We start from the raw sequence: 25,353 nt of genomic DNA, 5'->3' as shown, positions 1-25,353 counted from the left end.
GCCAAGTGTATGATCTAGATTAGGCAAATCTAGATTCAGGTTAGTAGATTGAAGTAACAACCTAACCTGTGAAGTAAAACTTGGCTTAAGGATCTACTTAGTAAGCTTACTTTTCTACAAAAAGGAGCCTTTGATAATTAATGAGCTTTTCCCTTGATTCCCAAAAGCTAGCATACCCTTGAGAGTCTTTTCCTTAGTCGGGTAAGTCTTGCTGAGTAATTGCCTACTCAGGGTTTTATTCCCTATGTTGTTGCAGGAAAGGTTTTGATGTCTTTGGCTTCATTAGTTGCTTCATGTGGAGGTCTTCAAGCTTAGTTTGCTTATGTGTATTTCTTATGGAAAGGCTTCACCTTTCCAAGTATTGTAATTAAGTTATGCACTTCAAAGACTAACAGAACTTGCAAATATTATAACTCTTTCTAGCATATAAAACTTGAGTTTTGGAAATGTAAATAATGTTTTGTAAGTCTTCCGCTCTATCTCCGAAGTGTGTGTATATCAAATGTGAATACTGTAATATACATGTTTTGTGGGAAATCCTTGGGCCGATAACACGGGAGGTGTAATACCCAATTTGTAAGATAATACTAGATGAGACATTAGTTCCTATATGTGTACCATCTCTATTTACTATCACATGTGAATACCTCATTTAAAAACAAAGGATTAATAAAAGTCATGCCACTAAATTGTGCATCATGCTGAGGTTTTATTTTGTGTGCATCTTGTGACAACATAAAAATAATGTAAAAAGAAATATATTAAAGTCCAAAGTGGAATTTAAGATATAAAAGAATTCTAGAATTTAGAAGTGGAGAAAGAAAAGAAATACCACATAAAACATAGGAAATAATTATATACATAAATATATTCTTTTCATCACCAAATTTGATTTAGTACATTTGACTTATGTGCAAATCTACAACTAAAATTCAAATTTAAATTTGAAATCAAAAAGGAGAAAGGAAGAATAAAAAGAAAAAGAAAACATAAAATAAAAAGAAAAACCCTCACTAGGCCCAATTCCTTGCCTCCAGCCCATCTAGCTTCCTTCGCGCAGCCCATCATCGCGCTCCCACGACCACGTGCTCCACCGACAAGGGGGCCCCACCCGTCAGCCACTCTGCGCGCCATCACATACTCACTGACTTTCTGGGCCGCCTCGTGAGCCGCTCACCTCAAGTAACGCACCTGCACCGACCAGTGGGTCCTCCCGGTCAGCCTAGTGTGCCATGTTCGCGTCGTCCGTGCCTGTGCGAATGGAACCGGCTGTCAGGCGCCACCTTCCCCTAGCTACCCACCTCGCCGGGATCGGCGGCGGCGTGCGCAGAAATCGCGCGGGGCCATTGTGGTCAACTCGGTTGCAGGCGCCGTATCCGCCGCCCTACAAATAGCACGCCCGTGCCCTGTTGACCTACCTCGCCCCTTCGACAACTAGCGTTGTGCCAGACCACCTTGTCGATAGCCATCGCAGGCGTTAACCACCGTCGCTCCCGTTAAACACTCATCGTGTGCTCTGGGACTACCCTACGGGAGTGTGGATCGTGTACCGAGGAGAATTCGGGCGTGAGTTACAGCGGCGTGAAGGGAATTGCTCGCCGAAGTGGAAGGAGCACCGCCGCTCCGCCTAGACTCGAGAACAACCCGTCTGCACGCCGATTCTCGGTAATTTTCACCTCCTCCGTGTTCGCCGTTGACATACCTTCATGTAGTATGGGTTACTTAGGGTTTGGGCTCAACCACGCGCACGGGGCGATGTCTCCGGCGAGCGCGTCGCCGGGTGGAGCTCTCTCCGCCGTATCTGGGCGGTGAGGTAGAAGACGGATTGTGTGCTGTTCATCTTCGTTGCAACGGCCACGATTAGATCTAGGACAACGCTTCGGTTTGGAGTAGCAGTAGCCAGTGTATTTAAATCATGTGGACGAGATTTGGTTTGAGGCTTTTAAATCAGGAGCGCCAGATTTAGATCGTGCGGTCCTCGTTCCATACCGATTCGATCTTGGATAGGTCTAATCTAAGCCATAAACTTCTAATCCAATGGCCGAGTGCGCTGCGTACCCCTTCGCCCTATCGTTTTTACATAAGAAACCTCCTAAAAATAGAAAATGAACCCGCCGTCCAGAGCAACAGCGCTCTGAGTCTCTAGAATTTTTGTAGTTTAGCCCCTGTTGTCTCTAGAATTTGAGGCGCAGCCCAGGGAATTTGTAAATCAGGAAAATTGAATTGGAAATCTATTTTTAATGTAAAGTAAATGGCTAGAATTGGTTTAAATCATAGAAAGTTCATATGAACTCCAAATTGATCCATTTCAGTTTCTAAAATTTTGTAATATTATTGTTTATCCATTAGTACCGCTGTTTTGACATGAAAGTCACATTAAAATTTATTTCCCAACTAATCTTATACCAAACACATAAAATCTTTGGAAAGTCATAACTTAAAATCCATAATTCCAGAATTAATGATTCCTGTTCCTAGGATCTTATTTTAATATGTAGATTTTATTATGTATTTTGTTTACATGTTTGGTGTGATGTTAATTTTCTCTATATATTGTGCTTGTGTGTATTGTGGCGAGTACAAGAGCCAGTGGCTGAGGATCCTGGTGCCCGGCAGATAGAAGTTGCTGAGCAGGAGCTCATTGAAGGCAGTTGTGCCCTTAATCACTTCCTTTTTACCCAGTCATATTCTTATCAATCATAATGATCTGCATAGGTTAATTTGATGGGATCCAATATGTTACCCTAGTTTTGGCTATATTTATACCTTGTTTTACCACTGAATTTTTGGGTAGTATATGCTATTGCTTTATGTGGTTTTGGGTATAGAGATATACATTACACATGTTCACACTTTTGTTATTAGTTTATTATTTACTGTTCATGATAAGATCATTATGTTAATGGGAACATGGAGAACCACCCGGGAGAACAGTGCCACCACAAGGGTGGTATGGGACGCCCTTGGCTGACTAATTAGGAAAGCTAGTGGAGGACTACCTTACCCGAAAGGGGCAAGGGCAGTAGGGGAGTTGCATGCAGGGAGGTTATCGGGTTGATTTTGCTGCTATGGCGCTCAGACGAGGGATTCTTGCAAGTGCTCTTCCCATAAACTGTAGCGGGTTTTCAGAAGCTAGTGGAACTTTGTAAAGGGCTCGTAGTGGATCCCTAACCGTTCACCTCGGTAGTGTCTAAGGGCCTTGCAAACCCTGATGACATGGGATACACGACTTGTGGGTACAGGGTACAACCTCTACAGAGTGTAAAACTGGTATACTAACCGTGCTCACGGTCATGAGCGACTCGGACACTCACATGATTAATTTATGGAATTAAATTCAATTTGTCATTTGCATCGCATTGGAATTACTTTATTATTACTTCTATTTATTATTACTAAGGTTTGGTATTTACTTACACTTAGTAACTGCTAATAAAATTTTGACCAACTTATAAAAGCAATGCTCAACTTCAACCTTTATTTTGTTGATCAGCCTTACACTTCACATGAACTCCCACCTTTGGTGAGTTCATGCACATTATTCCCCACAACATGTTGAGCGATGAACATGTGTGAGCTCACCCTTGCTATCTCACACCCCCCACAGGAGAAGAACAAGTGGTTCAAGAGGAGCCACACAACGAGGAGTTTGATCTGATCTAGGTGGCATCTCCTAGTTGACTTATTGGCGCCAAGGATGGACTTTAGTTCGTTTTATATTATTATTTTGTAAGACTTCCGCTATGTAATAAGTACTCTGATTATATTGTGACATTTATCTATATACACTTTGTTATTATATGTGTTGTCTTCTTTGGCGCATATATGAGATGCACCCGGCTTGTCCCTTAAATCCGGGTGTGACAGAAATGGTATCAGAGGAATGTTGACTATAGGATGGAACCTAGATAGAAATGGACAAAACCCTTACCTACTTACCTTACTCTGATTCATTCTATACTTATCTTATTTTGATCCTGTCTCACCTTTTGTTGTCATACTCTGATTACTCTTATCTTTTCTACTCTAAGACAAGATGGATTTCACACCTTGGAATCCTACAACTATGACCTTTTTAAGAGATAGGGAAACCTAAGACAAAATGAAAACTATTTTCTCTATTTAAAAACATGTTGGTTGATTGTTCTGATGATAAATGCATGATTTGCTTCTTTCATTGATTGAGATATTATAAATGGACATCCTACCATGTACCACCATAAGGTAATGAAATAGATTTAGTAGGTAAAACACTAATCTACTTAGCTAATAAATCCCCCAAAGTAACACGATTCGTAATTACTTGCCTTGTCTACTATTCTTTCTTACCATATGTTTCTAACTTAGATGGTCAATACCAGGAAGGGTGGTGGAATTGATCTACCTCCCAATCGACACACTCGGAGGATATTTAGACAACCATAACCACAACAAGCTAAGATGGATCCTCCAAATCCTCCACCAGCCGGAGCTGATCCTGCAGTTGTAGCCCAGATGCGGATAATGCAACAGATGGCTGATACCATGGCGGATATGCACGTACGGATGCGGCAGTTATGCCAAGATATGCGCCAAGAGCGAGAGGAGATGCGCCAGGAGCGAAGGGCGCAACAGCAATAGCAACAAGCACTACTGTCACCATCTCCACCACCAGTTCCACCGCAGGGCAAGCACCGGGAGTTCATGATCCACAAGCCACCTACATTTGCTAACTCTCCTGATCCACTGGACGCTGATGATTGGCTAAAGTCTATGGAGAAGATGTTGAATATTGCACAATGCTCTGACCGGGAGAAGGTTCTATATGCTTCTGGTCGTCTTACTGGTCCTGCTGATTGGTGGGATTCTTACACTGCTGCTCACGATGGTACTAATACTATCACATGGGCAGAGTTCGCTACGCGGTTCAGGAACTGTCATATACCAGCTGGACTGATGAAGATTAAGAAGAAGGAATTTCTGTCACTGAAGCAGGGGAGCATGTCAGTCAGCGAGTACCTCGATAAGTTCATTCGGCTCTCCAGATATGCACCGGATGAAGTTGCTGAAGATGAGAGGAAGCAGGAGCATTTTATTGAAGGACTTAATGGACCTCTGCAGTATGCTCTAGTGGCTCACACCTTTCCGTCATTCCAGAGGCTGCTTGATAAAGCCCTAGCTATTGAACACAAGCGTGTTCAGCTAGGATATTTGAAGAGGAAGGCGATATCCCAGGGATAGGGAAGCAGCAGCGTTCGTCCTTGCTACGTTTCACCCAGGGTACACCAGTTCACACTTGAGGAGGCTAGTGTCTAGCTCAGCATACACCTCAAGGGACTCCACCGACTTGTCAGGCTACCCCCACTGGCACCCCGACGAAATTTTCAGGATAGAGTGCAGGCACTACTTGCTACAAGTGTGGGAATACTGGACATTATGCAAATGTTTGCCCACAGAGGATTGCTACTACCCCAGTTCAGAACAAACAGCAGACTCCAGGATCTGGCAAGGGATTCTCTATTGCCAGGGTTAATCAAGTCAGCGCTGATGCTACTGCTGAAGGAGCTGACATCGCACTTGGTATGTTTTATATTAATGCAATTCCTGCAACAATATTATTTGATTCTGGTGCTACACATTCATTCTTGTCTGATCGATATGCCAACACAAAGAATTACCACTGCGAAATATGAAAACACCAATGATAGTAATTACACCTAAAGGGCCTGTTGAGGCAAATCATATGACACATAAATTGACATTGACAATTATGGGAAGAGACTTCCGGGCTACCGCTATAAATTAGAGGCAAGCAGTATATATCGATCCTTGGTATGTCATGGCTAAGAAAGGCAAAGGCCATTGTACAATGTGGTAGGGGTACTGTAGAACTCACCAGCCCTAAAGGAGAAAGGTTTCAAGTTGAAATTGCAGTAACTACTTCTACCCAACGTGCGGCATTCTTTATAGATGAGGAGTTTGTTGGTGAAAACATTCGTGTGGTTAGGGATTTTTCAGATGTCTTTCTAGAGGAGTTACCAGGGATGCCACCAGATAGGGAAGTTGAGTTTGTCATTGATCTCTTACCTAGGACTGCTCCTATTTCTAAACGGCCATACATGATGTCTATAGAAGAGTTAAAAGAAGTTAAGAAGCAGTTAACAGAGTTACAAGAGGCTGGGTACATTCGTCCGAGTTCCTCACCTTAGGGAGCGTCGGTTCTGTTTGTACAGAAGAAAGATGGACCGCAAAGGATGTGTGTGGATTATAGATCCCTTAATGATGTTACTGTGAAGAACAAGTATCCATTGCCCCGCATTGAGGATTTATTTGATCAGATGAGAGGTGCTAGGGTGTTCTCGAAGATTGATCTCCGAACGGGTTATCACCAAATGAAGATTAGGCCATCTGACATTCCCAAGACGACTTTCTCAACCCGATATGGTTTATATGAATTCACAATTGTGTCATTTGGATTAAGTAATGCACCAGCCTATTTTATGAATCTAATGAACAAGGTGTTCATGGAGTATCTTGACAGATTCGTCGTGGTTTTTATTGACGATATTCTTATTTATTCCAAGAGTGACAGTGATCATGAGGACCATCTGAGATTGGTGCTACAGAAGCTACGGGATAATCAACTCTACGCCAAGTATAGCAAATGTGAGTTCTGGATTGATGAAGTGCCATTCCTTGGACATATCATTTCTAATGGTGGGATATCAATGGGTCCTGCTAAAGTCAAGGAGATAGTGGAGTGGAGAGTACCCAGTACAGTTACTGAAGTCCGGAGAGTACCCATTACAGTTTCTTAGGACTTGCAGGCTATTATCGAAGATTTATTGACGGATTCTCTAAGATTGCTAAGCCTATGACCTCGCTTCTGGAGAAGGGAAGAGAGTTCAAGTGGAACTCTAAGTGCCAAGATAGCTTTGATCAATTAAAGATGAGATTAATGTTACCCCCACTGTTGGTTATGCCAGATCTACAGAAGGGATTTGACATTTATTGGGATGCATGTGGCCAAGGCTTGGGATGTGTGCTTGTCGGTACCCTAAATCAGGGGTACCCCTTACTACAGTATGAAGACACGGTGCCCGTACGTCGTTCCCTAGCCACACAGTGAATAGCGCTCGTCCCCACCACATGGGCAGAGCAAGGGGCACCATATGGCAAGGAAAGATGATACATCCAGGATGTATCAGTCGAGCCGGACCTCCGTGAGGGAGCGCCGGACCCCTGTACGCACAACCCGGACCCCCGATTGTGGCCCGGGACTCCCGAGTAAGCGTGTCGGGTCCCTTGGATGGGGTACAGATCCCTCCGAGTAAGGTCCGGGCCGCAACAAGGTCCCGGGACAGGGGAAACCCTGGCATGAGCAAGGGTCCGGTACTGACACGTGGCCGGGCTTTACCCTACGCATGCGCTCCCCGCTCAGGTGGAGACCCGAAGCGGCCATGTGGCTCATTGCCCGTGACATAAGCCAGCGGGCGAAGCCTGACGTATGGCCCCTAGACCATGGGGACTCTGCATTTATTATGGAAAGGACGCGCCGCCTGTCCACCCTGTTGACAGGCGATGTGCCCCCTCAGCATTTATTGTGTCCTGTCCACTCTGCTGGCAGGCGGCGCCAGGGCCACCCTGCAGACGGTGCACATGTCCAGTCCATTGTCGAAACAGTGCGCCCGTGCTGCGCGGTGCACTGTGCTCATCATCCCTTGTACGAGAAGCTTCCCCTGCACGCCGATACTACGCAGATCTCGGATGTCAGGGCACGAGAAGATTGCCCTAGCATCAAATATTAGTAGCTCCAAGTACTACATCCGCTATGTTACTGGGCCCACATGTCGGGGCTTAGTACCCTTATACATGCCCCCCTTTAGCTATAAAAGGGGAGCCATGCAACGTTACAACACAGGCTCAATTTTAGGCTCAGACTCTCAACTCTCAAGCTTCCACAGCAATCCAACATACAGTGGAGTAGGGTGTTACGCTCCGGCGGCCCGAATCACTCTAAACTCTCGCATGTTCATGTGCTTGATGTTCGCTTAGCAGGACAGGCAAAATGCTTAAGCCCCTTCCTCATCTTAGGATTTAGGGCGGGTGCACTCTACCACCCGGCCGTAGAATTCCCTCTCTGACATTTGGCGCGCCAGGTAGGGGGCTAGGCATTAGGTTTTTGCTGGTTTTCTCGCTCAGCATGATGGTGCAAATCATTGAGCACCGCGCCGAGACTTCCACGGATTTCCTGGTGTAGGAAGAAGTTGTTTCTTCCACGCCACAGGTTCCCAATCGCCCAGTGCCGGGCACTGCTGCTGTGCACGCTGCACGGCAGCATACAGCTGCACAGACATCCCGGACACCGTCGAGGGCGGCTCCGGGAGCGTTGTCAGCAGCCAGGGAGTTGCTGCGACACCCTCCAAGCTCCACGGCCTTACCAGGGGCCATGAAGCAGTGGTGGGACGACGTCGACCGGCTGCTCGGCATGGCGCATTCTACCTCGACCAGGTCGAGGTCACGGTCATCCCGGCGCCAACATGAGGCGTCGACGTCTGTGCGCTCACCCTCAGTAAGGGGCACACAGACCAACGACCTCCGGGCCGAACTCAACTGCAGGCGCGCGGGAGAGGATGCACGAATCTCTTTAGAAAGGGCGCGTGAGCGCCACCAAAACATCAAGGGCCGCAACCTCGATCAAGACTTTGTTGCGGTAGCACCGCAGGCCCCAATGGGCACCCAGTCCCAAGCGGGTGTCCCCGTGGCCGGCGTGGGCTGCGCCGCTCTCGTGGATCATCTTCACGCGGCATCGTGGCCACCCAAGTTCTGGCCGCACCTGCCGGAAAAGTACGACAGAACGTCAAATCCGTTGGAGTTCCTGCAGGTGTATGTCACCGCTATCACAGCAGTAGGTGGGAACACCGCTGTGATGGCAACATATTTTCATGTTGTCTTGTCTGGTCCTACCCGGACTTGGCTCATGAACCTCGCCCCAGGGTCAATCTACTCCTGGGAAGAGCTCTGCGCGCGGTTCATTGCGAACTTTGCCAGTGCTTACCAGCAGCATGGTGTGGAGGCCCACCTCCATGCGGTGAGGCAGGAGCCTGGGGAGACTCTGTAGACGTTCATCTCCCGCTTCACCAAGGTGCGAGGTACTATACCTCGCATTTCTGATGCTTCCATCATCACGGCCTTCCGTCAGGGAGTACGTGATGAGAAAATGTTGGAGAAGTTGGCCACGCATGACGTCGAAACTGTCCCCACACTCTTCGCTCTGGCCGACAAATGCGCCAGAGCCGCCGAGGGTCATGCATGGCACTCGGCCCCACAAACTGGGGCTGCCCAGTCGGGTGGCTCGGTTGCCGTCCCCCGGGACAGTAAGAAGAAAAAGAAGAAGGACCGTGACTACCAGAGGTCGCGGTCCACTGCTCTAGTCGTTGCAGCTGCGACCAGGGGCCTGGGCGACCGCAACAAACGCCCACGGCCGCAGAGGGGTAACAGCGGCTCATGCCCTGTGCACCCCAACGGTCGCCACAACGTCGCGGAGTGTCGCGAGATCATTGATCTCGCGAAATGCGTCAGCGAGCGGTGTGAGCAGTCTTCCAAGGACGGCTCCCCACCTCGTCACCGACCTGGCAAAGAAAAGGTCGACAACAACGAGGTGGCCGCAGCTGAACAGGACCTCGGATATCAGTCACCCAAGGGGGACCTGAAGGATGTCTTCACCGGAGGCCCCTACTTCAGTGGGGACAACTAGATGGACCCCTAGAGGGACCCCGTGGTCCCCGGTCTACGGGGCCGAAGCCTGCCTTCCCCCAGAAACCCTTTTGGACTCCCCACGGGTCGAGGCCTCTGACAAATCCATGCGGAAATGGCTACAACACAAGGACGATGACTCCCTCATCAAACACAGATGGGAACCCAGGGTCGGGACCTAGTCCTACGGCAAGTACCAAACCTAGAAGGGCTCTGCAACTCTCCCCCAGCTGGGAAGGACCCTTCAAGGTGGCGGGAATACGCCAACCCGGGGGTGACTATCTTGCTATGACTGAAAGAGTACCTCTTCCTCACCTCTGGAGCATCTCTGTAAGTCCTATCTATAGGAGCAAGTCTGAGGGGTCTAATTTGTTTCCCTTTTGTAACTAGATAACGCATACGTGTACGCCAACCCGGTGAGGTCCACCCTCATAAGCCCGGCCTGTTGGTCTGCACCCATGCATGACAGGTTATAAAGAAAAGATTTACCCCCTCGGATGTGTCTCTACGATAGTTTATCCGACTGCACCATGGTCTTACCTTGCAGTTTTTCAGATATTATTTTATCTAACCCACCCGAACAGTTCCCTTTCCATCAGACATAATGACATCCGAATTGAACAGCCAGGCTTACAGTTTAGGACCTCTCTGCGAAAGCAGGAGGGCCTCACAAGCTGGGAGACGGCTCTAGAGAACGGGACCCCGTTCCATGGGGTGGTCCGGAGCCTGTGTGGCCGCTTAGCCTGGTTCCGTACCCGAAAGCCTGCACACTCCACCACTCCATGACGGGTACCTAGTATTTGGAGCTATAAGTCCTGTGGGTCCGACAACATGGGGTCCGGAACTAGAGAATGGACATTTGTCTCCTGGGGTAGTCCGGAGCCCATGTAGCCGCTCAGCCTGGTTCCGTACCATGGGCCTGCATGCTCCACCACTCTGTGACAAGTGTCCTAGTACCTACAGCCACCATCCAGGGGGTTCGGACGCACAACTTGGCCTCCTAGACTAGACCTTGTAGGTCCCGAGCATGTATCAAAGGATGGCTAGTGTCAGATGACGGGTCCTGTGGGTGTACTACTAATGCTCCCTAGCTGAAGCTGTGTGCAGGCCCAGGTCCCAGTTGAGGCTACCTCCTGGGGGCCACCGCCAAACTCTTTCTTAGGTATGCTGGCCTGCAGCCTCGACAAATTGAGCCTACATCCCAGGGGGGCCAGGTACCAAGGAAGAATCAGTTACACCACACACAACAGGGACAAGTGGTACACAGATAAGTGCTAATACTGCTTGATAAATAGTATTCAAAAGTACCTTACAAAAAGCAGAAGTATTACATCCGCTTTCAAGCGGAGCCCTAGCTCCATCTCTACTCTGCAGGAATGGACTACTCTGCACCAGCAGGGTCGCGTTCGAAGCTAGCTCCGGGCAGCCTCACCAGCAGTGGCGACCACCTCTACTCCGAGTGGCCGCCTCTGCACCAACGGCTTGCCAGCAACGGCGGCCATCTTCGCCCTGGTGGCTTGCCGGCAACGGCGGCCATCACAGTGCGCACGAAGAGGTCCTCGCTCCTGTCCTCCTACGGGGGTGAGGACAAGACCATCCAAGAACGCGGCCGCCACCTCCATAGCGTACAACGTCTTGTACGACCCCCCGGACGGCGTCGGAACAGTGCGGCTGACAGCGCGGGGGACGCCACGTATGTGGCGGACCTGCGCACGGCGCGACCGTCGCCCATGCGGTGGACGGACAGCCACGCCCCGATCAGCGACGGGAGGCAGCGTCAGAGGTGCCACCAAAGCCATCAAAGCCAAAGAGATGGAGCCGCAGCACGGCTCGCTTCCCACCCCAAGATACTGGGGGGCGCATGGGATGGAGTCGTGGCTCAGCCTGCTGCCCACCTCCACGAGGCTGGTAATCATCCTTCCCCTCGAATGCTGGAGGAAGAAGCGGGAAAGAACATTGCCTCCACGGACATCCCGCGGAAGTAGGCGACAATGGCCGCCTGAAGGATGAAACAGGACACCACGGGTAGAGCTCGGGGGCCAGGCCCCTCCAACAGCTGCACGAAGAAAGATGGGATCGACGGGACCGACTCGCTGGGGAGTTTGGAAATAAAGAACACAAACTCTTCGGCAGAAAGGTCGCCGAAAGGAGAGACCCCAACACAAGTCCTCCCAGCAAATACCAGCGCATTCCATCCAAGCAGGCGGTATACCATTTCGAGCACTCACTCAGTCTGGGCACGCTCGGGATGAAGTCACAAGGCCATGGTAAACTATGGCGACACAAAGCAGAAACCTTGAAGGCAAAGGGGCACAAAGAGCTCGAAGATGAAAGGGCACCACGAGTGGGAGAGAAGCAAGACATGGCTGCTACTCGAAGGGTGGACCCCTTTTTAAAGGCAGATTTCCTCGCTCGTGCCCCGAAGCGTCACGGGCAAGGTCTCCCCCAATGCGCACCAGGATTCCCATCCTATGACATGGGGGCTAGGCCTCACATGTCATACAAGCTGGCCCGAAGCGCGAAGAAGGTGAACCGCCACACAAGGAGCGTGCAACCGCCCTGTGGTTATACGCCCTTCCATCTTTGGCGCAACCAGCGGTCAAGGAGGCAACTGCCGCACAAGGAGCGTGCAACCGCCCCGCAGTTGTGCGCCCCCTCGGCTTTGACCGGTGGTCCAACCTCTGGCATGGGGGCCCAGACCCACATGTCATGCACCCGGTGCGCCGGTTTCTGGGTGCAGAAAAGTCGCACTGCCGCTCGGGCCAATACCATGCCTCCTCAAGGCCATCGCAGAAGACTGAGAAGATAAATTTTCAAAACCAATGCAGCGACTCGAGGCACCCCGCGCATGGCCCAACAAAGACATTAAGTGTGGAGGTCACGGGCCAGTCAGCAATGGGGACAGGCATGGCAGTCGGCATGACCATGGGTGGGCCGGCAGTAATTGCATCAACGGGCGCGTAGGAGCAGCGAGCCAATCGCCAGTCAAACTTTGGCCCCACCTGCAGGCTCGCATCCTCCCCTGAGGTGGACCCGAGGGCCATTGTCGGTACCCTGAATCAGGGGTACCCCTTACTACAGTATGAAGACGCGGTGCCCGTACGCCGTTCCCTAGCCACACGGTGAACAGCGCTCCTCCCCACCACATGGGCAGAGCAAGGGGCACCATATGGCAAGGAAAGATGATACATCCAGGATGTATCAGTCGAGCCGGACCTCCGCGAGGGAGCGTCGGACCCTTGTACGCACAACCCGGACACCCGATTGTGGCCCGGGACTCCCGAGTAAGCGTGTCGGGTCCCTTGGATGGGGTCCAGATCCCTCCGAGTAAGGTCCGAGCCGCAACAAGGTCCCGGGACAGGGGAAACCCTGGCATGAGCAAGGGTCCGGTACTGACACGTGGCCGGGCTTTACTCTGCGCATGCGCTCCCCGCTCAGGCGGAGACCCAATGCGCCCACATGGCTCGTTGCCCGTGACATAAACTAGCGGGCGGGGCCTGACGTAAGCCCCCTAGACCGTGCGGACTCTACATTTATTACAGAAAGGACGCACCGCTTCTCCACCCAGCTGACAGGCGATGTGCCCCCTCAGCATTTATTGTGTCCTGTCCACTCCGCCGGCAGGCGGCGCCAGGGCCACCCTGCAGACGGCGCACCTGTCCAGTCCATTGTTGAAACAGTGCGCCCATGCTGCGCGGCGCACTGTGCTCATCATCCCTTGTACAAGAAGCTTCCCCTGCATGCCGATACTACGTAGATCTCGGATGTCAGGGCACGAGAAGATTGCCCCAGCAGCAAATATTAGTAGCTCCAAGTACTACATCCACTATGTTCCTGGGCCCACATGTCGGGGCTCAGTACCCTTGTACATGCCCCCTTTAGCTATAAAAGGGGAGGCATGCAACGTTACAACATAGGCTCAATTTTAGGCTCAGACTCTCAACTCTCAAGCTTCCACAGCAATCCAACATACAGTGGAGTAGGGTGTCAACCTTAGGCAACGTTGTTGGTTGGAGCTTATTAAGGATTATGATTTGGAGATTCACTATCACCTAGCCAAGGCGAATCTGGTTGCAGATGCCTTGAGTTGGAAGGAACACGTCCATGCAGCTATTGTTGCCCAGATACCCAATGAGATTGTTGAGGATTTTAGGAGACTTAACCTAGGAATAGTTGCACATACTTAAGGAGTCACTATTGATGTGGAATCTACCTTGGAACAAGAAATTCGTAAAGGCCAGATTGGTGATGCCAAAATTCAAGAGATCAAGGATCTGATTACGGAAGGTAGAGGTCTAGAATTCACGGAGGATGAGCAAGGCACAATATGGTTCAAGAACTGGATATGTGTTCCTGAGATTGATAGCCTTCATGAGACTATATTGAAGGAAGCCCATGACTCTGATTATTCTATTCATCGTGGTAGCACTAAGATGTACCAAGATTTGAAGCAGAAGTACTAGTGGTATGGGCTGAAGAGAGATGTGGCTGCACATGTGGCTATGTGTGATGTGTGCCAATGAGTCAAGGTTGAACACCAAAGACCAGCTGGACTATTGCACCCATTAAAGATACCTGAATGGAAGTGGGAAGAAATTGGTATGGATTTCATTGTTGGACTACCCCGCACTCCTGCAGGGTATGACTCTATTTGGGTGATATTAGATAGACTGACGAAAGTGGCTCACTTCATACCTATGAGAACTAACTACATGGGAGCAAGCTAGCATAATTGTATATGACTCGAATAGTTTGTCTACATGGGGTGCCTAAGAAGATCGTGTCAGACCAAGGATCACAGTTTACTTCTCGATTTTGGAAGAAGTTGCACGAGTGCTTGGACACACAGTTGAATTTCAGTTCAGCCTACCATCCTCAAACTGATGGGCAGATCGAGAGAACCAACCAAGTGCTGGAGGATATGTTGAGAGCTTGTGCCCTTAAACATGGTGTTAGTTAGGATAAGAGCTTACCATATGCGGAGTTCTCTTACAATAATAGCTACCAGGGCAGTTTGAAGATGTCACCATTTGAGGCTCTATATGGCAGAAAATGCAGGACTCCACTGTATTGGGATCAAACTGGTGAACGGCAGTTCTTTGGGCCTAAAATTATACAAGAGGCAGAAGAACAAGTGCGAATGATAAGGGAGAATTTGAGAACTACGTAGTCAAGGCAGAAAAGCTATGCGGATACCCTGAGAAGACTGCTAGAGTTTAAGGAGGGTGATCACGTGTATCTGAAGGTGTCACCAATACGGGGTATGAGGAGATTTAAATTTAAAGGGAAGTTGTCCCCTCGCTTTATTGGACCTTTCTTGATCTTAAAGCGAGTGGGAGAAGTTGCTTATCAACTAGAACTACCCGATCATCTTGCGTATGTACATGATGTCTTCCACGTGTCACAACTGAGGAAGTGCCTTAGGGTACCTGAAGAGCAGCTACAGATGGAAGATCTTAGTGTTCAAGATGATCTGACTTATACGGAACATCCTATCAAGATTCTTGACATTTTGACTCGAGTTACAATAAATAAAGTTATTAAGATGTGCAAAGTGCAATGGAGCCATCATGGAGAAGATGAAGCTACTTGGGAGAGAGAAGAAGAGCTTCGCATAGATTTTCCCCATCTTTTCCCTAGACCTTCCTAAATCTCGAGGACGAGATTCTTGTTAAGGGGGGTAGGATTTGTAATACCCAATTTGTAAGATAATACTAGATGAGACATTAGTTCCTATATGTGTACCATCTCTATTTACTATCACATGTGAACACCTCATTTAAATATAAAGGATTAATAAAATTCATGTCATTAAATTGTGCATCATGCTGAGGTTTTATTTTGTGTGCATCTTGTGACAACATAAAAATAATGTAAAAATAAATATATTAAAGTCCAAAGTGGAATTTAAGATCTAAAAGAATTCTAGAATTTAGAAGTGGAGAAAGAAAAGAAATACCACATAAAACATAGGAAATAATTATATGCATAAATATATTCTTTTCATCACCAAATTTGATTTGGTACATTTGACATATGTGCAAATCTACAACTAAAATTCAAATTTAAATTTGAAATCCAAAAGGATAAAGGAAGAATAAAAAGAAAAAGAAAAACATAAAAGAAAAAGAAAAACCCTCATTGGGCCCAATTCCATGCTTGTGGCCCATCTAGCTTCCTTCGCGCAGCCCATCATCGCGCTCCCACGACCACGCTTGCGCTGACAAGGGGGCCCCGCCCGTCAGCCACTCTGCGCGCCATCACATACTCACTGACTTTCCGGGCCGCCTCGTCAGTCGCTCACCTCAAGTAACGCACCTGAGCCGACCAGTGGGTCCACCCGGTCAGCCTAGTGTGCCACGCCCGCGTCGTCTGTGCCTGTGCGAATGGAACCGGCTGTCAGGTGCCACCTTCCCCTAGATACCCACCTCACCGAGATCGGTGGCGGCGTGTGCGGAAATCACGCGGGGCCATTGTGCTCAACTTGGTTGTGGGCACCGTATCCGCCGCCCTACAAATAGCACGCCTGCGCCATGTTGACCTACCTCGCCCCCCTTCGACAACTAGCGCCGCACCAGACCACCTCGCCGATAGCCGCAGTAGGCGTTAGCCACCGTCGCTCTCGTTAAACACTCGTCGTGCGCTCCGAGACTACCCTACAAGATTGTGGATCGTGCACCGGGGAGAATTTGGGCGCGAGTTACAGCGGTGTGAAGGGAATTGCTCACCGGAGTGGAAGGAGCACCGCCGAGCCGCCTAGACTCGAGAACAACCCGTCTGCACGCCCGATTCTCGGTAATTTTTTCACATCTTTCGTGTTCGTCGTTGACATACCTTCGTGTAGTAGGGGTTAATTAGGGTTTGGGCTCAACCGCACGCCCGGGGCGATGTCTCCGGCGAGTGCGCCACCGGGTGGAGCTCTCTCCGTCGTATTTGGGTGGTGAGGTAGAAGACAGATTGTGTGCCGTTGATCTCTGTTGCAACGGCTGTGATTAGATCTAGGACAACGCTTCGGTATGGAGTAGTAGTAGCCGATCGATTTAAATCGTGTGGACGACATTCGGTTTGAGGCTTTTAAATCGGGAGCGCTAGATTTAGATCGTGCGGTCCTCGTTGCATACCGATTTGATCTCGGATAGGTTCGATCTAAGCCGTAAACTTCTAATCCGACGGCTGAGAGCGATGCGTACTCCTTCGCCCTATCGTTTTTACATAAAAAACCTCCTGAAATTAGGAAATGAACCCGCCGTCCAGAGCAACAACGCTCTGAGTCTCTGGAATTTTTGTAGTTTAGCCCTTGTTGTCTCTAGAATTTGAGGCGCAGCCCAGGGAATTTGTAAATCAGGAAAATTGAATTGGAAATCTATTTTTAATGTAAAGTAAATGGCTAGAATTGGTTTAAATCATAGAAAGTTCATATGAACTCCAAATTGATCCATTCCAGTTTCTAAAATTTGTAATATTATTGTTTATCCATTAGTACCACTGTTTTAACATGAAAGTCACATTAAAATTTATTTCCCAACTAATCTTATACCAAACACATAAAATCTTTGGAAAGTCATAACTTAAAATCCATAACTCCAAAATTAATGATTCATGTTCCTAGGATCTTATTTTAATATGTATATTTTATTATGTATCTTGTTTACATGTTTGATGTGATGTTAATTTTCTCTATATATAGTGCTTGTGTGTAGTGTGGCGAGTAGAAGAGCCAGTGGCTGAGGATCCTGGTACCCAACAGATAGAAGTTGCTGAGCAGGAGCTCATTGAAGACAAGTTGTGCCCTTGATCACTTCCTTTTTACCCAGTCATGTTCTTATTAATCATAATGATCTGCATAGGTTAATTTGATGGGATCCAATAGGTTACCCTAGTTTTGTATATATTTATACCTTGTTTTACCACTGAATTTTTGGGTAGTATATGCTATTGCTTTATTTGGTTTTTGGTATAGAAATATACATTACTCGTGTTCACACTTTTGTTATCAGTTTATTATTTATTGTTCATGATAAGATCATTATGTTAATGGGAACATGGAGAACCACCCGGGAAAACAGTGTCACCACAAGGGTGGTATGGCACGCCCTTGGCTGACTAATTAGGAAAGCTAGTGGAAGACTACCTTACCCAAAATGGGCAAGGGCAGTAGGGGAGTTGCATGCAGGGAGGTTCTCGGGTTGATTTTGCTGCGATGGCGGTCAGACGAGGAATTCTTGCAAGTGCTCTTTCCATAAACTGTAGCGGGTTTTTGGAAGCTAGTGGAACCTTGTAAAGGCCTCGTAGTGGATCCCTAGCCATTCACCTCGGTAGTGTTTAAGGGTCTTGCAAACCCTGGCGACATGGGATACACGACTTGTGGGTACAGGGTACAACCTCTACAGAGTGTAAAACTGGTATACTAGCCGTGCTCACGGTCATGAGCGACTCGGACACTCACATGATTAATTTATGGAATTAAATTCAATTTGTCATTTGCATCGCATTGGGATTACTTTATTATTACTTCTATTTATTATTACTAAGGTTTGGTATTTACTTACACTTAGTAACTGCTAATAAAATTTTGACCAACTTATAAAAGCAATGCTCAACTTCAACCTTTATTTTGTTGATCAGCCTTACACTTCACATGAACTCCCACTTTTAGTGAGTTAATGCACATTATTCCCCACAACTTGTTGAGCGATGAAGATTTGTGAGCTCACCCTTGCTGTCTCACACCCCCATATGAGAAGAACAGGTGGTTCAAGAGGAGCCACAAAACAAGGAGTTTGATCTGATCTAGGTGTCGTCTCCTAGTTGACTTATTGGCGCCAAGAATGGACTTTAGTTCGTTTTATATTATTATTTTGTAAGACTTCCGCTTTGTAATAAGTATTCTGATTATATTGTAACATTTATCTCTATACACTCTGTTATTATATATGTTGTTTTTTTGGCGCATATATGAGATGCACCCGGCTTGTTCCTTAAATCCGGGTGTAACAGGAGGACTATCACAATTATATATATATAATAAACAACAATAATGTCACAGACATGTGAAATGTGAAAGCTTTAACTATCATTAATATCTCCTAGATATTGCAATATTTAAAACACAGAAAGGAAAAATAACGGCACTTGTTTATTACCCTTCCGTCTACTGCGGGACGCACCTTAATTTAGGATAGAAGTACAAACTTTAGGTACATGATATAATACACGCTTTGCTGTAATACTACGTATTTAGCCAGCAAGCACATCCATCGTGGAGAGATATTATTGAGACAGATACAAGTAGGCCCACAACTCGCGCCTAGCTAGCATGACGATCGATGTACAAGCCTATAGCTAGGCTGGACCGGGATGAATTGAGATATTTTTGAGCTGGAAATCACGAGGATGCGTGAAGAAATTAGACAACAACGAGAATTTATGGAGGCTTCCAATGCACATAACCAAGCGATGTATCAAGTGAGTATAAATAATCCGAACTCTAAATTATTATATTTCAATACAACATCTTCAATAGTAACACATATGTTTAACAGTTAATGCAGCAACATGGCATGACACCAAATATTCCACCGCCACTACAATGGAGCCGATTTGTATCCACACCAGCTCCGGTACGTTAATCTTAGCAAATTCGGTTAATAACATTGTCTAAACTAGCAATTCATCTAGTTAACAAAACATGAACCATATACTTAACTTGTTGAATATTCATTAAATAGTGATTAGGAACTCAACAATTCAACACCCCTCCAACACATATACCTACACTTGGAGATAGGGTACGTTTGATAACTGTCGGTGAATTTATACACTTGTATATTTATTGATATTTGCATTTAACGTGTTGATATTTGCTAACTTGCATAGGTTACGCCCGAAGCGGGTGGTAGTGGGTCTGATCCCACAGCATGGACTGAATTTGTTGAGTCCCTCTTCGCGTTTCCTCCTCCTGGTGGCGGCAGCGGTCAAAGCTCTAACCATCCAAGTGGTGGTCATCCCTAAATATGGTGTTTTCTCGTATTTGTTTCTTAACTCGTGCAAGCTATGTTTTTCGTGAACTAAACACTTTAACATATCTCGTTGTTCATATTTGAAATGTTTGTGTAAACTATGTTGGTGATGTGAAGTTTGTGATGTGTGAATTGATTATCAATGTATGTGTTTGTAATGTGTTTGTTCTGTATGATGATATATATGTTTTGTGTGCAATTGTGGAGAAATAATGACCTCATTTGGTGCTGGTTTTGCAGCAGTATATAGGTTAATCCCCGTCGGCTATGGTCAAACCAACGAGGATTAACACTTAATTCCCGTCGGCCCAGTAACTCTCGTCGGCCAGACAAGGCCGACGGGAATTATTCGAATATTTCCCGTCGGTTAGGTAGGGCCGACGGGAGTTACTAGGCCGACGTGCATTAATTGTTAATCCCCGTCGGCCAGCCATAGCCGTCGGGAATTAACCCTAATTCCCGACGGCTTGTAAGCAGCCAACGAGAATTACTAATTCCCGTCAACACCCGACGGGAATAAGCTTATCCCCGACATCTGATGCCCGTCAGCTCAGGGCCGACAGGAATTAACCATATACCGACAGGAATTAGTAATCCCCGTCGGTTTAGTGCTTATTCCCATCGGTTCTGAGCCGACGAGAATTAATTGGATTCCTATAGTGGTCTAGGCATTTTGAGTATCATGTATGGCTTCCTATAGTTATTGGAAGCACATGACTTATTATATATATATTCATATTGAAATCAACATGGAATTAAATTCTATTATACATTTATATACATCAAAGTGTAATTACAACCATCACACATTCTATACATCAAATTTTCACCTAAGCTCTAATAACTATCTCGGCTAAGAGATAGTCTAATAATTTTTTGTGAGTACTCTAAACTCTGGCCTAGCTAATGTACCGGTAGCATTGTGATATTTTCCGTTAACGGAAAGGACCTCTTTCATTATGAATGTGCATAGGTCCTCAATTATGCCATATAATGCACCTTCGGTCAAGTTCTTCGGTTTTCCTCGTTGAAATTCATGTAAAGGAAGTTTATAAACATCATCTATGTATACTCGATAACATATTTCCATCTTTAATGACATAAATGCATACATGACTAGTACTAATAATATCTGGCCAGGGTCGTTCGTTCTGTCTCATGAACTACACACATAGAACACACCAATCCGGATGGTTGCTTGTGGCACTGCATAACGGGATATTGGTTATTTAGTTGTAATATTGTCCTATATACGTACATGTATGATATGTATTTATAAATTCATATGCTTGCCGGTCATTTATAGTGGATGTCTAGTGGCACATGTTGTTTTGACAGGTCATACTTTCCACCTCTCATCTTATAGAATCTATAAGCCGTGTACATAAATAGGTTTCTTAAGCCGGCTCCATTTGTTTAATTTCACTAGCGCGCTATAACTGAAACGGAAAATTTATGCTTACCGCCAGCTTAGAACTCTTTTCTAATTAGTGAACCAGTCTTATAGTTTTGGAGTTTCACAAGTGAGGTGATGTCATTTTATTATAGAATTATTGAGGTTGGCTCTGTACACTGGAGTTGCGCTAAGACATTTCATGATCCTTAATTACTTTTTCGATTCTCATCAGTCTTTGTTTTGATTCCCGTTCCCAGCTATTATTGATCTAGTCATTAGTCTTGTTTCCATCGGTAGCAAATAGCAAGGGCGATTCTACAGATTGGTTTGTTATGAGAAAATGTTAGGAATTTAGCCACGAAATTTAATTAATCCAAAAATTCCACAGCAAAAAATAATATATATAATAAAAAACAATAATGTCACAGACATGTGAAATGTGAAAGCTTTAACTATCATTAATATCTCCTAGATATTGCAATATTTAAAACACAGCAAGAAAAAATAACGGCATGCACTTATTTATTACCCTTGCGTCTACTGCGGGACGCACTTTAATTTAGGATAGAAGTACAAACTTTAGGTACATAATAATACACGCTTCGCAGTAATAATACTACGTATTTAGCCAGCAAGCACATCCATCGTGGAGAGAAATTATTGAGACAGAGATACAAGTATAGGCCCCTCAGCTCTCGCGGCTAGAGCTAGCATGACGATCGATGTACGTGCCTATAGTTAGGCGGGGACCAGGACGAACGGGGTGGCGCAAAGCATTAGCGGCGTGCGACGGCGTACACCGAGTCCAGGCGCCTCCCCCATGTCGACATCCTTGACGCCCTCGGGCAGCGACCAGTCGAAGTGGTACAGCAGGCCGACGAAGGCGAGCTCCATGCTCGCGAGGCCGTAGTTGAAGCCGGGGCACATCCTCCGGCCGGAGCCGAAGGGCAAGAACTCGTAGCTGCTGCCCGTGAAGTCTCGGGAGCCGTCCTCGAATCGCTCCGGCTTGAACTCGCCGGCGTCGTCCCAGTACTTGGGGTTCCGGCCGATGGCCCACGCGTTGATGATGACCCGTGACTTTGCTGGGATCGTGTACCCGTCCAGCTCGCACTCCTCGATGCTCTCCCGGGGCACCAGCAGCGGTGCCGGCGGATGCAGCCGGAGGGCCTCTTTGATCACCAGCTTCGGGTACTGGAGGTTGCTCGCCTACAGGTCGCCCTCCGTCACAGCCGTCTTCCCACGGAACGCCTCCCTGATCAGCGCCTGCATCTTCTTCATCACTGGCGGGTTCCGCATCAGCTCCGACATCCCCCACTCCATGGCCGACCCCGACGTCCCCGTCCCGCCCGCGAACATGTCCTGCGCATATATGCACACGTGTTGCCATTGGATGTAATGGAGATGGACCAAGGTTTATATATGCTCACGGACTTCAACTGGAACTTTGGGCCATGCATGCCATTTGAGGCCGTCAACTGTCCGAAAAAAGGTTTAAGATGAAAAAATGAACTGGACTAGCACGACCTCAATAATTGGATCGTACCACGGCTCAAAGTTAGACACGATAGATGGTACCACGTGATGCAATTAGATGAATAATCCAACACATTAATTATAATATATAATATGAAAAAATGTGCTGACTAGCACGGCCTCAATAATTGGGTTATACCATGTCTCAAAGCTATGCATAATAGGCGGCATGACATAATTAATACAGTTAGATAGGGCGTGTTTCAATTGAAACGACATGAGGTGATACACGAATTAAAAAACTAACGTTTAAATGATTCTTTTATATTTTAATAATTTTCATTTGTTGACAAAAGCTATAGAAAATATTGCTACTTATATTTATTTTCGTAGAATATGTGTTTTTGTTAATATATATATATATATATATATATATATATATATATATATATATATATATATATATATATATATATATATATATATATATATATACCAGTTTTGAACTAAGTTGCTAGTCCTAGCAATACATTTGAAAGGGATTTCTCTTTCTTATACACGATTTTTTGGGTCTTCATCGAAGTTATAAATAATTCAAAAATGTATTTTTAGAGATATATAAGTTTTTCTTCGTGTCGTGTTTCAACCGGCACGGTACAACAACACCTGTCCACAGTAATTTTGAATCATGTTGTGCTTACGTTTTTAGTATTTGAGCACGACACCGTATGATACGAAATTAATCCGTGTAGTACCATTCTAAAAAAATTGACGTAAAGTACGATAGATGAAACAGTGAAACGTGCCGGTTTGAGCTCAACTTTAAACTCTTTATATACATAGGACTACTACATGTTGAACTGAGTATTATATATATTTACCAGTATGATGGCCTTGATGATGCTGTTGGTAAGTTGGAAGCCGAAGCCGCCTTTCTCCTGCAGGCCGATGAGTACGTCGACGAGGTTCTCGTCGACGTCCTCGGCGGCGTCGCCGCCCTTGATCTTTTCGTCGCGGATGCGCTTGCGCTCCACGATAATTTCCTCGAGGATGGTGTCCACCGTCTTGTGGATCTCCTTGAGGCTGCGCGTCATGCCGGTGAGCTTGGCCAGGACGGTGGTCCACGTCGGGAACAAGTCCGGGACGTTGAAGCCGCTGGACAGGCCGACGACGGCCTTGGTCGCCGCAAGGAACTCCGCCGCGTTCTTCCGCTTCTTCCCGAACGCGGCCCGGGACACGACGCTGTTTGTGATGCTGTGGAACATCACGCTCAGGTTCACTGGCGTCGCCGGGCCCGCCGCGCGGATCTCCTCCACCCGCAGCATCACCTACATGCATGCATGCATGTATGAACCAACGACCATTAGTATCGCCGGCCGGAGAACACAACACACCAGCGTATCTCACATGCATATTCTCCTCTTTTGACCAGTCTCTCCCTGCTTTATTTTTAGATTTTTGCATGCGTTGTTTTTGTTCAGACTTCAGAGTGTACTCTCATGATCTCATCTCATAGCGTCTCGTGTGACTACAGTTTGTCCACGGCCGGAATTGTTTTTGTCAGTTTGTTGCCATGTTTTGCTGCGATGCATAAGCATGTCTGTGCGTCATATTAATTGTTTCTGCACGCACCGTGCGCGCTAGCTGTTCCTGTGCTCACCTCCTCCTCCCGGATGTGACGAAACGAGAGCACGCGCTTGGGGCTCAGGATCTCGGCGGCGCAGAGCTGGCGGAGCTTGCGCCAGTAGTCGCCGGAGGGGGCGAAGAGGATGTCGACCCACTCATAGCCGACGATCTCGCCGGCGAGGAGCTTGGGGCGTGTGGCGAAGTTGGTGTCGTGCGTCCTGAGCACGGCGCGCGCCGTCTCCTTGGAAGAGGCGACGACGAGCGGCGTCTGGCCGAGCTGCAGCATCATGAGCGGGCCGTGGACGTCCGCCAGGTCCCGCAGCGCCCGGTGCGGCAGCACGTTCACGAGGTGGTGCATGCTGCCGATGACGGGCAGCTTCCAAGGCCCTGGCGGCAGCCGTGGCCTCGGCTTGAGGGCCATCTTCACCAGCTGCAGCAGTGCCACAGCAAGGACGGAGAGGAAGAGCGACTGGTAGATGTACTCGTCCATGCTGGATACCGTTTACTATATAGGCATATAGCTAGGCGCCTAGACACAGCCGACTAGACCTTGCTACTGCTTTCTATAGCAGTAGTCTTGCTTGCTTCGTGAGTTCAATACCTAGCTTGCTGTTCCATGTCCCTCGGGGTGGCGGGATATATATAGCACCAATGAGGGCAGCAAGGGCCCATCATATATATCGACGTCTGGTGAGCTCAATTATAAGCGTGCACTAGTATGAGATTCGCGTGGGCAAAATATGCAGCACATCAAATAATCATAATATTATAACCAATATGCTAAGGATCGGAGCATCTCCGGCCAGAGTTCTGACACTAAAACTTTGCTCCAATAAGAATCCTATTTTATAAAATAATATTAAATAATTATAGGACTATGCCTCTCCACTACAACAACTCTAGTCGTTTTTCGGCGTCTGCTACTATTCTCGGTGGCCCCGCTCCAGCCATCGAAAATTAGGCTTAATTTCAGTGGCCAGCACACCCCGCCGGACCCAATCAGCTCTTTTCTCTTTCATTTGCCAGCGCCGACGTCCCTGACTCATTGTGAAGCCAAAATTGGTATAAAAAATATATAGATATAAAATAAATAAATATATTTAT

At 47.2% G+C, this 25,353-nt stretch overlaps 1 protein-coding gene across 1 annotated transcript; it reads right to left on the bottom strand.

Moving 5' to 3' along the window:
• Positions 1 to 21,649: 21,649 nt before the first annotated feature.
• On the bottom strand, positions 21,650 to 24,849 carry LOC103638656 (premnaspirodiene oxygenase). The gene is given in 4 exon segments (XM_035962606.1): positions 21,650 to 22,561; positions 23,116 to 23,195; positions 23,418 to 23,951; positions 24,284 to 24,849. Coding segments are annotated over 4 exon segments (1,743 nt in total). The 5' UTR covers positions 24,740 to 24,849; the 3' UTR covers positions 21,650 to 21,888.
• Between the last annotated feature and the right edge of the window lie 504 nt (positions 24,850 to 25,353).

Source organism: Zea mays, chromosome 9 (genome assembly GCF_902167145.1).
Source record: "Zea mays cultivar B73 chromosome 9, Zm-B73-REFERENCE-NAM-5.0, whole genome shotgun sequence".
Classification (NCBI taxonomy): domain Eukaryota; kingdom Viridiplantae; phylum Streptophyta; class Magnoliopsida; order Poales; family Poaceae; genus Zea; species Zea mays.
Note: the sequence above shows the minus strand (reverse complement) of the source record. Positions and strands in the feature narration are given on the sequence as shown.